The 16,102-nt window shown below is 43.5% G+C and overlaps 1 protein-coding gene across 5 annotated transcripts in view; it reads left to right on the top strand.

Moving 5' to 3' along the window:
- Nucleotides 1-3,125, top strand: part of pcxb (pyruvate carboxylase b) — a 294,355-nt gene extending 291,230 nt beyond the window's left edge. For all 5 annotated transcript variants that reach the window (XM_040012478.1, XM_040012479.1, XM_040012477.1 and 2 more), the window contains one exon: nucleotides 172-3,125. In XM_040012478.1, the coding sequence (XP_039868412.1) occupies nucleotides 172-321 (150 nt within the window). In that variant the 3' untranslated portion in view covers nucleotides 322-3,125. The remainder of the gene's footprint in view (nucleotides 1-171) is intronic.
- Nucleotides 3,126-16,102: the final 12,977 nt, after the last annotated feature.

The following is a 16,102-nucleotide window of genomic DNA, read 5'->3' as shown; positions in this document are numbered from 1 at the left end:
ATCAGAAGAGTCTTGTGCGCACTAAAGAGAAAAACCTCAGACATTGCTGTAGTAGAATCTAAATTTCAGAGTTTCATGAGACATAAACATCCAAATTTAAACCAGCTAGTTTTGTTCATCGATCTGTACATTTGACGTGTTTTTATTGAGCTGTGCTTGCACTTATTACAGGTGGAGAAAGGTCAACCGCTGTGTGTCCTCTCTGCCATGAAGATGGAGACTGTGGTCAACTCCCCAATGGCTGGGACCATTAAGGCTATTCATGTCACACCCGATGCTTCCCTGGAGGGAGATGACCTGATACTGGAAATTGAAGAATAGAGCGCAGGGGGGGGAGTGGTAGGAGGCAGGAGGCAGGCGTTCAGACGATATGATCCCGGAAATGGTGGCAGCTGGAGAAACGGGGAGAGAAATGAGGAGGAAGAGGAAGACGGGCGTTTGTGGCCCTAGATATGTACATATTCCTTTGGGTGCACTGGGGGATGCACAGTGAGGCCGTATTCATGTCCAGATACCTGATGGGAGCAAAAATGTACGACAGTCCAAAACGGTGTATTGATTAGAAGAAATTTACTGAGTCCCCTGTTAAAGTAATTCCATAGTTGTGGTATTTAACTCAAATAATTGCATCTTTGCGCACATCCGTCAACTTATAGCATTAAATATTTTAGAGTAAGATCATATATTTGAAATGTGATACATTCCACTGCTGAAGTCTTAATCTAGTCTTAATGTGAGCTAAACATATCTAACGCTAACAGGGTTTTAACTACTTGCATTGCTGTTGCCTCACACATTCAACGTGAGTAGATTGAACTTTTTGTCTCTGACTGCTCGGTGATTTCATACTTTGCTGGTTTCAAAAGAGAAGAATAGACTTGTGGATGTATTACACAGTCGCTGTTGTTCGTATGGGAACAATCTTCATTGTTTTTCTTTGTTCACGGTGCATTCTGGGAATGTGTAATCACTGTAGCATTTAGGCACAACCCCCCCTCCCCAACATTTCCTTAGAAATGACAGCACAGTACACTGAGGGGCTGAAGAATGAAATCACATTTGGTCCATCTGGTTTTTAGACCATATTTTTGTATGGGGTTTTATTGCAAGAAGAGAAGCACAATAAAGATGGTTTGTTGACAAGGGCGCACCAGAAACATCTCATGTCGAAGGCCAGTGAAAGTAAGTGGTTTCCTTTTTTAAAAGATCTCTGCAGGTGTTTTCTTACTCATGTCTGATTTTAACCCCCACCCACCCTCAAAATGTGGATATATGCAAATCGGATTAGCGCTGGTTTGAACATGGCTCTTAATTCAAAGCGTATCTGTATGAATATTTAGAGGTATGTCGACACAGACGAGGCGTTTGAGGTCTTTTTAGAGTGTCTGGTTTGTGTGATGTTGGAAAAGTTGTCAGAGAAGCAGTTTGACGGTCTCTTCAGAACCAGAGATTATGGCGGATGGTCTGTCTGCATGGGGATTTTCAATGCTAGGTGTAAATGGGATTACATGGTGCTGTAATGGAGCCATGTGATGTTATTTTCTGAGGCTCTGCTGATTAATTTATGGATTAATTCTCTGTCAAATGATGTTAAATTAGCCGGACTAATAAGGGACTCTGGAGACTCCCAGCAGCAGCAGCACTCTGCTTTATACATCTATGTGGGTGTGTTTGTACCAATGAGTCAATGTGCACGCATGTGAGAGCAAATTCAGCCCCTCCCCCATAACACACCAGCTGATATTTAAATGTATTCACATGCACACCATACTCTGATGCAAAATATCCAAACTAGCCCCTAAGTGCTGTCTGGATCACAGCAAATAAATCTAATCTAGTGCAGAGGACTGTGGTTTTAGCTCTATAATGACTGTCCAGCACATTTAAAGTGAGAATAAACAAAAATTAGACTCAGTTTTGCCCCAGTCTTTCCTGCAGGCCTTTCACCCTAAAAAGCAATGACTGAATGTTGAATTACTCTGACCGGTGACAGAACAATCACACATCATCTGCAGAAAGTGTCAATGTTTCCTCATAAGGCAGTGAAGCATGCAGTGTTTGGGACAGCGAGCCAGGAGAGAGATCACAGCAGATTCCTTTCCCCAGATCATCTGTGCTCCTTCACAGAATACACTGATTGGGGGACAAAATTAAAATATCACTTTGTACTGCATTGGATTATTTCCAGCAGTTTTGCTCCATTACCTCTGAGAATGAATCCGCTTTCGAACCGTGCATCAATACTGAGCAGCGACGCCGTAGTTAATTGGGACTCTGTCTCCTCGCTCTCCCAGGCCACTGCAGTGCCTCGCTGTATCTCCTGGTTTATCATGTTTGACTCTTTTCAAAGAGACAAACTTGTATTGGTGGGATTTTTTTTTTTTTTTGTGAATAAGTGTTTCTGACAAGCTGTTGCGCAGTAATGTTAAAGTTCCTGCCTCCTCTTCTGGTTAGCGATCCTCGCTTACCTGCTTTCTCTGCCTCATCTACCCAACCACCTTTTCATTTATCCCTCCATCCCCCTGTCGCTTCCCTCTGTGTATATTTGCACATGTTAGATGATAACAGCAGTTCATGCAATAAAGTTTCAATGCTTCTCTTTGTCTTAGCCAGCAATCATTCTAACAGACATGCTTATGACAATGTACTACTGCTCAGTGTCTCGGGGAAAGAAGAATAAATTGGAGAAAAAGTACACACAGCTGGAAAATGTTATTTGTTTCAGACAAGGGGATATAATGTCAGCCTATTCTGGAGCTCATGCTATCTACAGCTGAGCTGTCAGAATATGAAAATAGGGTCTGTGACATTTCCACTTTCCTTGTATCACGTCTTTTTTTTAATGAAACAAAGCTGTTTATTTAGCAGAAATACTGCCTGCTGATTTCTTTCTCCATTACACCAAATGTTCACATTTATCAAGGGTTCGTTTGTCTTCTAAATCTACATTTCTTTCTAGTTTACTGTTGTAGTTTACATTTACCTGTTCTCAGTATGTTTGGGTCCTTTGAGAGACTCTGAGCTGGATTGCCAAAGAAGGAAAACGGATTGCATCTCAAAAATAAAAATATAGTGATATATGTTCTCTGTACTTACAAATAAAGTTAGCTCTAACTAAATCTGAATCGTGTTGGTGTGCATTGTATATTCTACACGATACATGTTATTATACCACAACACTGAAACTATTGACGGGTGCGTAACATCAGTGATCTTGTTACGATGTGATGTCCTGCCGGCAAATCCTGGGTCCTTGATTCATTTCTTTGACACGTCGGAAACGCCATGTTGCAGACCAAGCACCCACCCTGACAGCAGCAGCAGCAGCAGGGAGATGGTCTCCACACACAGTTTAAGGAACACAGCAAAGAGCCCAAGTCTCCAAACTCCTGAGTCGAGCATCCACAGGTTGCCCTCTAACAAGATTGAGTCCTGTGGGTCATCAAGGGTCTCCGTGGATCAAAAGCTCTGCTGCTACCTGCTAGACACCTGCAGACGTCCCACGTCCCTGCCTGGGTCAGAGCAGTTTTCTCAGTGCACCTTCCCATTATTAGGCGATTATTTTGTGGCTAATTTTAGTAAAACCATAAGCACCGAAAGAAAAGCACAAAAGGCTTGAGTGGAGGGCAGCTTTGGTCTTTAAGAACTAATAATCTCAGAGTCCTTCGGTCAAAGTTTCCCTACAAACGTCCCGCTGATCTTCTCAGCTGGAGCAAAATGTGTATTTTATCTGAAAGCTGGAGTCGTGCATTTCATATGAAGCTGTCAAATCACAGCCCTTTCAGAACAATGTGTCCCACCAGTAATTAGATTTCACCAAGTGGGGAAAAAAAAACTTGGCATACACTGAAATCCTGCTGATCAATGCAAGAAAATTATACTCTCCGGTTTTCTCACCTTTGTTGCTGGAATGTGACAGGATCTGTTGGTGTGCTGGAGGCAGGCTGTTTGGGTTATTTTACATAAGTAGGTTCATGTTGTTTTCTCAGCCCACCCCTGCCTCTTATTAGCATTCAATCCGAGTGTGGTTGCGTTGAAGGATTGTTTTTTTTCTTGATACTTTTCCAAATAACTTGATTCCTGTGTGGCAGGTTATGCATCTCCTCTGACACCCTGCTGTCTTTAAAGGGGTTCAATAGATCTGATTATCTACTTATTAACCGCACAGAATCACTCAGGTTTGTAGTTCAACTGGCATTATTGATCATGCTTCACTTACTCTGTGCATGCTTGCTGGGTGGATGCTGGCAGCTGACGCTGGTTGACATTCTCAAACTCCTCCATGGATCTAGTGACTCGGAGCGTCGCTAAGCCATGCGCGGTTGGCTTGCATCCACTCGGTAAAGTAGGTTAACTGAAGGTGGTGAGGGAGGAAATGGTGCCAGGATGGAAGAATAGCTTGGTGCTTAATTGTCGTCAGATTAAATCGCAGAGGTAATTTTGTGATAAGATGGATGTTGTGACCCACTTTTCAGCTGATTTGAGTGACGGCCTTGATTAATAATAACTTAATCAAATTTGCATATGTGGAAAAACAGAGATGGATGATAACAGTCGGCTATGACCTTGATTGGTTTCCTGATGTCGCGTGAAACAAACACGGTAAACGGTTTGAGGCGGTCCTACAGCAGCTGCCTAAAATTAACCAATGTCAGCTGAAGGGAAGTTCAGTGTGGGTAAACTCTTTACCTGAAGGACTCCAACTCAACACGAACCTTTCTAAATGTTACTGTATTACCCAGATGGGGGGAGGGGGGGCTCTCATTTTCAAACTTCCAGCACATTTATGAATAGCTTCCTGTAGCTTTCATGTGCTCAGGATGCCAGCTATTGATGACTGGTAAGTATAAAACATTTAAACGCATTTACAACAACAACAAGTTTATTCTTAATTAGGTCTCTGCTGACTTTCTTGCGGTCAGAGCAATCATTTGTGTGTCAGCTGAATATTTATGGGGTGCTGATGATCACATTTATGAAAGGCCTAGTAATCTGCAATAACATTAATGGGTTCCCGTGGCAACAGAAATGTAATGCACGTTGTGTTACTGTGAATATTTCATTTTTCACGTGCGGAGCAAAACTTCAATTTGCTCTTAAAAATGAGGCTAAACAGACTAAAGCTCTTACTCCCTGTTAGGGCCACACCAAAGGCATGAGCTGTTGCCTTGTATATAATCAACTATTCGCTAGCTAAATAAAGCAGTGGAGTTTACTTGGGTGGCTGTAACCAAAAGCCAAGCCTACACCCGTCTTTCAGAGTGATGTTGTTTTCAGCAGAAACGGCTCGAGACAAGCACAGACTAAGGTTTTGATGTGGAATTAAAGACCACTGATTTAATTTGAACTGAGATTTGCCAAGTGGTTAGTGACACAACTGAGTGATCACGTTGTGTCCTTACTGTTGTGTATATACACCAATCAGGCATAACATAACCAACACAGACAGGTGCTCATTAACCTTCTGCTGCCACAACAGCCCTGACCCGTCAAGTCGTGGACACCATTAGATCCCCAAAAGTGTGCTGTGGTATCTGGCACCAGGATGTTAGCAACAGACCCTTTAAGTTGTGAAGTGGGGCCTCTATGGATCGGGCTAGTTTGTCCTGCACATCCCATATTTGCTTGATTGGATTTAGATCTGAGGAATTTGGAAGCACTACTCAACACATCACAACTCCTCAAACCATTCCGGAACCACTTTATCCGCACATTACCCTGCTGAGAGAGGCCACAGTCATCAGGGAATACTGTCCAAAAAGGTGTACATGGTCTGCAGCAATGCTTAGGTAGATGGTAAGTATCAAAGTAACATTCACATCGATGGCAGGACTCGAGGCTTCCCAGCAGAACATTGTCCAGAGCATCAAACTGCCTCTGCCAGTTTGTTTTTCCCCGTAGTGCATCCTGCTGTCAGGTGTTCCACAGATAGGCGATGCACATGCACCTGGCCATCCATGTGATTTATCAGATCACGTCACCACCTGGTTCTCCATTGTTGGTGCTTTCAGTGGTGAACAGGGGTCAGCATGGGCGCCCTGACTGGTCTGTGGCTTTGCACACACATACAGAATAAAACTTTGATGCTGTGTATTCTGACACCTTTCCATTAGAGCCAGCATTAACCATTTTGACAATTTGAGCTATAATTGGATCCCCATTATCCTGTCGTTCGTTCACCACTGTTGCTTCCTATTTTGATAGATACTGACCATTGCAGACTGGGAACATCCCACAGGAGCTGCAGTTTTGGAGATGTTCTGTCTTTCCATCACAGTTTAGTCCTTGTCAAATTCGCTCAAATCCTTACAGTTGTCTATGTTACAGTTATCTTACAGTTGTCCATTTTTCCTGCTTCTAACATTGAGGATGTTTTGTCTAATCAGCGTATATGTAGAAAGACTTTTACTAACAAGCTTCCCAGAGATTTTCCCCATAATAATAGAAGGGGATGATTTTTGCTACCACTCCTTTAACTCATTTTTCTAGAAAGTTTTAACACATTTCATTCAGACAAAGTTGGCGAGATTTCTTTGTAAAAGAAAAAAATCCTTTACTTATACCTCGGCTTCATCTCCAGCAGTCGCTTTCATAAATTTAACATTATTCATGACCACCTACAGGATGGAAAAAAGCGCACGTCCTAATCCCCCATCTTTAATGTGCATTTCAGCAGGATGTCTCAAAATGGTCAAATCATATCTAACTCACCTAGCACAGTAAAAGTAATTTTTAAAAACGCAGTTGGACACCGTGCGTTTAACTTCTGCACCGTTTGCTGTTGAAATGATATTGAACATTGTTTCCAAATATGTTTTTTTTTAGTAATTGTACATTTTCATCTTCCCATTCTACCAAAATGTTCCCTAGAGAGCTAGACACCACGATCTCTACCTCACAGGGTGTCCTGTAGACCTTTTGTATGGAAAGACTTTCAAATATCAGAAGGGGACTGATGATGCCCGTGTCTCCGTAAACCGTGATGAACCAGCATGCACAAAAGCAGGACCCCCACCCGAGTGGAATGTGGCCATCATTAAGACGCCTGCGCTTTCCAAACCTCTTTAAAAGGATCCATCTGAGGGCGGTCTGGTGATTAGGGTAAATGGGCTAGCTCTTACAGTACGCAGCACTTCTCTGCTCCAGCTTTCTATACTACAAACCTCACTCCTCCGTTCATACAGTGAACACATCAGGAGCAACTCAGGCTTCAGTATCTTGCCCAAGGATACCGTGCAGCAACAAGGGATTGAACCACCAACCTTTCAAAAAGTGGACAGACACCCCAAGGCTGTGACGTATTATTCATGTTACATGCCCGGCAGCTGGAAATGCAATAAACAGTTGTGTGGATACCCGGTCACCCTTGCTTCTGCGCAAACTATTACAGTGCTGTGCAAAAGTCTTGAGCCCCTCATTTCTTTATTTTGCTTCGAGGGAGACACTTTCTTGCTTTTTCTTTGTTTTTTAAGTGGTCTTGAGCAACAGTTCTCAGAGTTTTTCAAAGATGGTCTTTGGACATTGGCTGCTTTTTCACTTCGGGTTTTTTATGTTAAAACACTTGACCTATTCAAGCACCTAACTAAAGGGATGAACCAACATTGTGTTTACACATAACGGCAAAGACTGATTTGAAATGAGCTCTTTGGTACTTTGTTACTAGCAGGCTGTTGGAAAAACACATCATTTGTTCCCAATTGTTTATCTGAATGCATAAAACATTAGATAACAGTTTGATGGGCTTAAAATAGTATTTCTGACCCAACAAGATGTTTCCAAAGAGCCACCAGACCCAAAACATGCCAGCCGACTGACTAATGCTTTCAGCTTTGCTTAATGTAAGCAGACAAAAGCAGCTGCAGCAACATGTCACTACTGAGAAGCCAAAGCATGTTGTTCCTGTGCTGCTTAATAACTAAACTTACCACAGTGAGTTTCTGCTGGTTTTACAAAAGGCCGATACATTAGCAGGACTGAACATTCAGAGAGCTTTTCTTGTTAAAGCCTGTGTTGTTTACACCAACTTGAGGGCTTATTCTTCTTTTACTCGAGCACTGCTGCCTTCTATAGCACTTCACCTTGCCTTTAATTATCTCGCTTGGCCACTCATAAATGGCAGGAATGGCGCTACTATATTAAGCATTTCTCTAAAGTGCGAGTGAAATACCCTCAACTCTGAATTTTTAAGTGGAACACTCAATCGAACCCATAGAGCAACAATGGTTCGTCTCGTCACATCACAGCTAAATCTGCTGTAAGACGTTCAGATTTTACTGAAATACAGGAAAAGGTAGGTTTTGCCCACAGTGGGCAGCTTTTCCTTCTGTGGGTCAAAGCCCTGCTTTGATGAGGTCTGAGCATCACAAGGAAGGCAGATGATTTCATTTCGTTTGGTCTTGAGGTCGCACGTGAAATTTCTCATTTGGATCCCCAGCTGAAACTATGACCGAGCGCTAGAGTTCAAGTCCCTTTGATGTATCCCTTTTGTGTCTTTTCACCGTCCAAACAGCCAGCTAATGCTTACAGGGTAGAGCTGTGAAGTCTTGGCAACTCTGTGTGTCAAACACCTTCTGAAGAATATCTCTAGTTTTGGCAGACGGTGTGGCAGCAGCTGTCCGTGGAGCCAGCTTTCTAACCCGTGCGTGAGTCTTTTACATGGGCCACGGGGGTCCGCTGCTCTGTTGAGGTGCAACTTTCCCTTCTAATCCCTTTGCTGCTGTTCGATAATCCCTTCACTGCTTGCTTTGCTGCTTTCTTTGCTGTAATCCCTCTGCTTGAATAAAAAGAGAATAGACAAGGAGGATGGGGTACACAGTGTCTCAGACAGATGGGATTGATGGCTCTGTCACTCACTGAGCCTCCTGTCAATCAGCACAGCTGGGATTTGATCCATCCAGCCACTGATGCTGCCCAGTTGCTGCCGTTTCTGAGCGCTCCAAGAGCCAGCTCAGATAACAAAGTGAATGATTCTAATCAGTGAAAATAAGCCCGAGATATGAAATGCATGCTAAAAAGCTCACGTATATACAGCTGATGAAAGCTCGGTCGGTGAAACAGCAGCAGTGGCCACACCATCATACGTGGGCTACTTTCAAATGAGGGATTTCATCAAGCGCTCCCCCGGCAGGTGTGGTCCACTGCCATCTCCATTTCGTTTCCATTACTCCCTCTTCAAAGATTGCTTGTGGGGACAATTTTACACCTGTCTGAGAACCGTCAGCCAGGGTGCACGCGGGGCAGTAAAAACATCCCACCCTCCATGTTCCCAGAGAAATGTCCCAGTCGGCGTGATGGTGACATCCAATTTGCCCACAAACGATGGGATCATCGTTTGCAAGGTGCAAGCCACCGAACACTTGGGATGCAGACTGGAACCCAGTCTGCATCCCAAACTATCTGCCCAGAAGTCTCCTGCTCCAGCTTCAGTTGCTTCATTACACATTAACAACACAGCAGTGCATCACAAAGCCACGGGCGACCCTCACGAGTGACGACTTAACAATGCACACATCAATTAAGCAGGCGGATCGATGCGGCTTGATGACCACACTGACAAGTTCAATTTCTGGTGAACGCCATCAAATGATGGCCAGTAGCCGGCCACGACAGGGATCGCTTCCGATCACCTCCTGAGTCACTCTGTGTCAAGCACTTGTGATGCGACAGCTTAGTGACACCCTGCGCTGATGGTGCGGGTAAAGATGTGTGTCAGTGTGTGACAGAGAGAAGAGTGGGAAATGGAGTGTTTATGCAGCATGTGTGTATGTGATGAGACATCTCATTAAGTGCTAACACCGCTCCACAGAACCCGCTTAGCCTCAGGTGTCACAGATAGCACACAGACACACACAACTGCTCCTCGCTGCAACACATCACTGTTTTTAAAGTGTGTGTTCCAGTGTGAGTCGGTGCATGTGCAAAAGTGTGTGAAAGTGTGACCTCTCTTTGCCACTGTGGCTTTAAAACGCTCCGGCTTGAATCAAAGCACTGCAGCAAACACAAGAGAGGAGCTGAAGAGCAGAAACAGAGGCGCGCGCACACACACACACACACACGCAGCCAGACGGGGAGGATTCAATGCGACAGAGCAAGAGAGCAGGCAGAGAAAGGGAGGAGAGCGGCTCAGACTGCGACACGGAGCCGAGACGGGACTTAAGGAATGAAAAAAGCAACGAGAGCGAAGCAGATCAAACGAGGAGAGCCAAATCGCTCCTCATTTCTTTTTATTCACGTGCGTCAGAGACACTGTGCCGATCATTAGATGTCTTTTTGCGCCGCTACATCATCCTCCACCTTGGTGTCAGAAATATTACTGTTACCGTGGCAACTGGTGTGTTCAGGGCGTAAGACTGCCACGCTGTAAAAGAACAAACAGTCCAAGCGGGCTCTTTATCACTCCCATCTTCTCTTGAGCACATACACGTCCGTGCACCTTCTGTCCGGCGTGTTACCGAGGAGAACAGGAGCAGATCACGGCAAGCTCGCGCACTCTAACGTAGACCAAACACAGACAGCTCGTCTGTTGTTCGAGCGAGTGATGCACGGTAGCTTTGACTTAGAGCTGGTGTGAGGAGGCTCGACGTGTGAGGAGGCTCAGCTGAGCTGGCAGCCTGAGAGCTCCACCTGTGGCAAATGTCACTTCCTACAAGATCAGACTCCAGGCCAGAGGCTCCACCTGAAAACACTGCTCCACTGTTGTCACCAAGCTGGCAGCTTTTCCTCACAGAGAGGGTGTTGTGTGAAGGCAGGGCTGATTTATAGTCAGCCTTTCGATGCACTAAATCATACATTTGAGTGACTGCTCGGCCTTGTTTTGTGCAAGCTGTGTCATCGCAGTACATCTTACTTTGTAATTTCATGTTAATTAACTGCTGTCTAGCAAGGTCAGTCTGTATAAAGTAGGGATTTCCCAGCAGTTAAATATTAGAAAAAGACTCATAAAAAATATTAATATTGTCCATACAGATATTGCGAATGTTATTAAGAGCTATTTGAAACTGTTAATCATGACCGATAATTATGTGATGCTTTGCAGGATGTGTAATATCTCTCTCACTCACACACACACACACACACACACACACACACACACAGTGTCAGAGTTTGCTTGTGCAGGTCTCATCTGTTTACTTTTCACTTTGCATGTTTACAACTTCCAATCACAGAGAGAGAGAGGGGCCGCCATCTGTCTGGGCTTCCTCTGCAGCTACTGGATTCATAACATGTTTGGACCAGCAGTTAACCAGCAATGCATGTTAATAAAATATGAATAGTTAGTTTAACCAGCTAGTATTTGTGGTACTGATTAGTGGCAGGGGCAGCGGTGTTTAAATGTCCTGTGGACACATTCCCAGGAAAAATCCTAGTTAGTTTTCTTTTTTCCCCCCCCAAGAGTATCAACTGAGAAGAACACCATGACCGGATTGAAATCCATAAAAGTCTTTAAATAAATATTGCACACTGTTAAACAGCAAGCAGTACTAATTATTGAGCATCCACTCGTGCTCATGTAGCCAGAGTGGCTCCTGTCAAGCTGTTGAACCATAAAGGCCTGATGGAGTGCTCTCATCTCTGCAGAGGACTTTTTAAACTCGGAGTAAGAGTTGGATCCTTAATCACCTTACTTGCTTTATTTGGCAGGACAGTATGGAGAGATCTGTTAGTTTTAAACTTCTTTCATTTCATAATGACGTGCAGGAGGTGATATGCACAGCTGAGTCTAAACTACGTTTGCAGATGGATCCTCCCACAGTTTGGAGTGCTAGGGCAACAGTCTCTTTAGTAAATGAGAGGATTCAGTTTTTGATTTTGACCAATCGGGAGCGTTTCTGAGAGCGCCTGAGTGTTGCGGGATACAGGGTGTATGTTTGTGGAGGAAAATGTCAGTTTAAAGTTACAGCTACATCACTACACGGTGTACAAAAAGTAAAGAGGACTGAATGCTTCCCAGCAGACGACGTCATTCTGTACCGTCAATAGTAAGTGGCGAGTTCAACAGCAGCATTTTTCATCAGTAATGTACACAGCCAGAGCAGTGTAGATGCTGTTGATGGTTTTCCCATTTTCATAATTAAATTCAATACCGTTTTTCTGCTTAATTGAATTTTAGGTATTGCGCCAAATCACAACAGCAGTTGCCTCAAGGTGCTTTATATTGTAAGCACACACTTGGTGACAGTGAGAAGGAAAAACTCCCTTTTGACAGGAAGAAACCTTCGGCAGAACCAGACTCAGAGAAGTGGTCGGTGGTGAGGGGAGGAAGGCAGGACAATAAACACAAACACTGAAGAAATGTGAGTGAAGAAGAAACAGCCCCAGCAGCCCGGGGCGAATGCAGCGCAACGAAAAGGAGGATTCGTGGATTTCCCAATAAGCTAAGTGTCTCTCACACAGGGCTGGATTTCATACACATGTTCATGTGTTCTTATCGTGCAGTCAGTAAGAGCTCGATCTTGGATAAGCAGGAGGTGACAGCAGGTTTAACCTGACGGGAATGAGGACAGTGTGTTAGTACAAATGGGCATTAAAGTGTTAAATTGGAGCTATTTCTCTTTTATTTAGAAACTAAATGACAGTTTGATTCTTTATTATTCTCAGCCAGACAAATATTATTAGAATCGGCTGTAATAAGAAAGTGAAAGCCTATACATATACCAGGGGAACTATTAAACACACACACGCCTGAGCACTCAACCTCTTAACTGCTTCCAGTTCACTTTAGGTGGTACAGCTGTCTTGTTCCCCGGCATGGGGCACGTGTAATCCCTTAGTCATCGCTCTTAGAGAGCAATAAAATACCTCTTAGTCAGGTATTCAACTACAAATGTACCTCACAATCAGACTTTTTGTGTACTCCTCTGCGTGTACTTACATTTAACAATCAGCAGCTCCAGTACCATAGAAAGTAAAGCAGGCTAAAGGCAGGCTGTGCTGTGAGTGCTGCTCTATTTTGGAGGGGGGTGTCTCAAGCTATCACTGTGCTATTCATCCACAGCTGGGTAGAAGAAGTAACTGCTCCCTGAGAGCTGTCAGAAGTCATCCTGGGAAATCAGCAGCTTAAGTAGAAGCAGGTGAAGCATAAGTGGATACGAATAAATAAATAAAATAGAAATCACTGTAAATTACAACACTTCATCGCAAAATAACTCCAAGAAGGCGTCATCACAGACAGATGATGTGCAGCTCTTCAGTGAAGGAGCCCTCCACGAAGACAGACGTGCCGACGGAAAAAGTGAGATTAGTTTGGTTATTATAGCTAAATTATGGCTGCCACATCTAAACGGAGCACGGACCTCGTTTGAATGACTCGAGTCGATTCTGGTAAGTACGGCAAGCGTGATCTAAAATTCACGTCCTGCTGGCCTTTCACATTTACTCGTTACTTACTCTTAAATTAAACTCGGAGTAATTTTTAGATTCCGGTCTGTAATTTAATTAATTGGGTTCACAGCCGGTCTTACAGTTTCATGGCATTTTCACCTAAATGAACAAGCTGAATCCACACACACAGAAAAAAATGCACACAAGTTTCAGATTATTATGCGCTCAAGCTGCCAGACTGGCCAAGCGTGTGCAACACTTGATAACCCGTGTTACTGCAGCATGATTTAACTACGCCAAAGAGCTTCTTGTGAAGCTTTGAAGGGTCAAGATCTAGATTTGAATCCTGTTTCACTCTCAGCAGTGTGCTGCGAAATGCACTGTACCGACTGTTGATGTAGTGCAGCGATAATAAAGGTGACGAATAACATCACAGATCGCACACAGACATATGCACCGGCCCTATCCATCTTTCTTATCTGCCTCATCCCTACGCACACAAACACACAAACTATGGCACAGAAGTTAATTTTCTCTCTGATCTCCTGGTGTCACTAGTGTTGAATACTTGTATAAATTAGGATAATACTGAGGCGATGCTCAGAACGAAATGAGTGAGTTTAAGGTTTTTTGTTACGATAATTGAGGGGCTTTGATGTCTGACGGGAAAAAGTTTCTACTAAAAAACTGGAACACGAAATTAGAAAGTAGAAGTGTCTAATTTTCTCCAACGCTGGTTCTTATTAGCAACTACGACATAGTAATGCCCACGGTGGAGACACAGGAACAGACACTGCAGCAGATGTGTGTTTGTGCGTGTTCACATTCATTAATGACATTTCTTCTCAGTCTGTAGCCTTAACATTAATTGGTAATTTTATTGTTTGTTCGTTTTTTAAAATGGAGCATATATGGAGTACAAACTTTGTTCAGACTCTTTAAAAAAAAAAAGAAGTGTGCCATAAGAACAGAGCAAATATCTGAGTCTCGGCTCAGATGCTTGTAGAGGTTGTTCCACGAGCAGCACACTGCCTCAGCTGGTTCTCCTTCGGCCTTAAATTCAGACTTTGTGCAGAGCCGTCCTGTGTAATTCAAAGACTTAAGAGAGCACACTGGCCGGGATGGAGTTAGGTTAGTAATGTAGCGAGGGGCTAAACCATGAAATACTTGAAAATAATCTAAAAAATCAGATAAAACACCAAAAACCAGAGTTGGGAGTACAAACTAACATCAGCAGCACACTAAACACAGAGAAAGACTGAAGCATACAAATTGGCCTCTTCAAACACCAAAACTGCAGACAGATATAATAACAAAGAAGAATAAACTAAGGCGTTTGTCAGTCAGTGTGACTGTCACTCTTTTTCCACTTTCCCCACATCTACCTCCTAAGTTTAAACAAGTCTTCTGTTTATAGATCCTTCAGAACCGTCGTAGCGATCTAAAATGTTATGTTATCATTTACAGACTTATATGTAGGGATGGGTACCGGTATCCGGTGCCATTATGGCACCGGTTCTGACATAAACGGTAGTAACCAGACCGAAAAGCAGCGCACATTTCGGTGCTTTATTTCGGTGCTTTTTTTTCCTGAGCTGTGACACACTTCTAGCCAATCATTTTACGTTTCCGAGGATAGTAGGCGGGGCCAGGTACGTACGTTCTTTTAGAGCAGAGCTACAGATTAAAAATGCCCAAGGCGAAGCGGTCAAAAGTCTGGCTGTACTTCACAGCAAAATATGCAAACTCAGCAGCCTGCAACAAGTGCTTTAAGCTGATACTGTGATACTGTCAAACGAGGTAACACCTCAAATCTGATGAAACACCTGGCGATGCATAGCGGGTTTTTTTTTAAAAGCCGAAAAATGCGCCGTATTTGGTAGCTTGCTGCGAGACCTCACACCGTGCACATCTACTGCGGGTGTGGTGCCTGTTATCGGGCCCGGAGTTAGCAATATCCCCCAAAAACCCGAAGAATAGAGTCCTGGCCCCTAGCCCTGCCAGTGTAGCAGAAATGATGATGGATGATGATGGCAGCAGCAGCCGATCTTCTCTGCGTGAGTAGCTTAATGTTGTTCGTGTGTAATTTACGTTGAGTAGGCTAACCACGTTATTACATTAATGCATGTAAGGTGAACTAGCAAACATCATCATAGCTACATGCGGCTGTCTTCTTGTTTGATGGCAGATACTCCCTTCACTCTGGCCAAAAAGGCTAAAATGACCAAAGAAAAAGTGGAAAACAGTTAAACATGAGAGGTTTTTGACAAAGTTTGTGTTTTTCCCATTGTTTAAGCACTGCTTCCAGCCAAGAGTGATACCATATATGCCCTATAGCTGCAGAAAAGGCTAACATTGTTATCTTTTTACAAAAAACCCCCCCAAAAAAACCAACAGCTGAACATGAGAGGTTTTTGGACCAATTTTGTGTTCTCCATTCTTTAAGCACCGGTTTGAGCACCGTTTGAGCACCGGCACCGTTTCAAAAGTACCGATTTGGCACCGGTATTGGATAAAACCTAAACGATACCCATCCCTACTTATATGTTACATATCTAACATTTGTGCTATACTTGTACTAAATAATTAATCTTACTTTAGTTATAAGGATTTCCTCCTCAAATTAAAATATTAAACTTGCAGTTTCAGGACCTTTTGACCATTTTGCTCTTCCATGCAGCTTCCTCCAGCATCTGTAACATTTTCCAGTGAACACAAGCTAAGCTGATACAAATGTGAGATGCAGAATGAGTGTGTTTGTTAAATATTGTAGTGTTTTGCT

The sequence above is a fragment of the Simochromis diagramma genome, unplaced genomic scaffold, assembly GCF_900408965.1.
Source record: "Simochromis diagramma unplaced genomic scaffold, fSimDia1.1 OVJJ01000604.1, whole genome shotgun sequence".
In the NCBI taxonomy this organism is placed as follows: domain Eukaryota; kingdom Metazoa; phylum Chordata; class Actinopteri; order Cichliformes; family Cichlidae; genus Simochromis; species Simochromis diagramma.
Note: the sequence above shows the minus strand (reverse complement) of the source record. Positions and strands in the feature narration are given on the sequence as shown.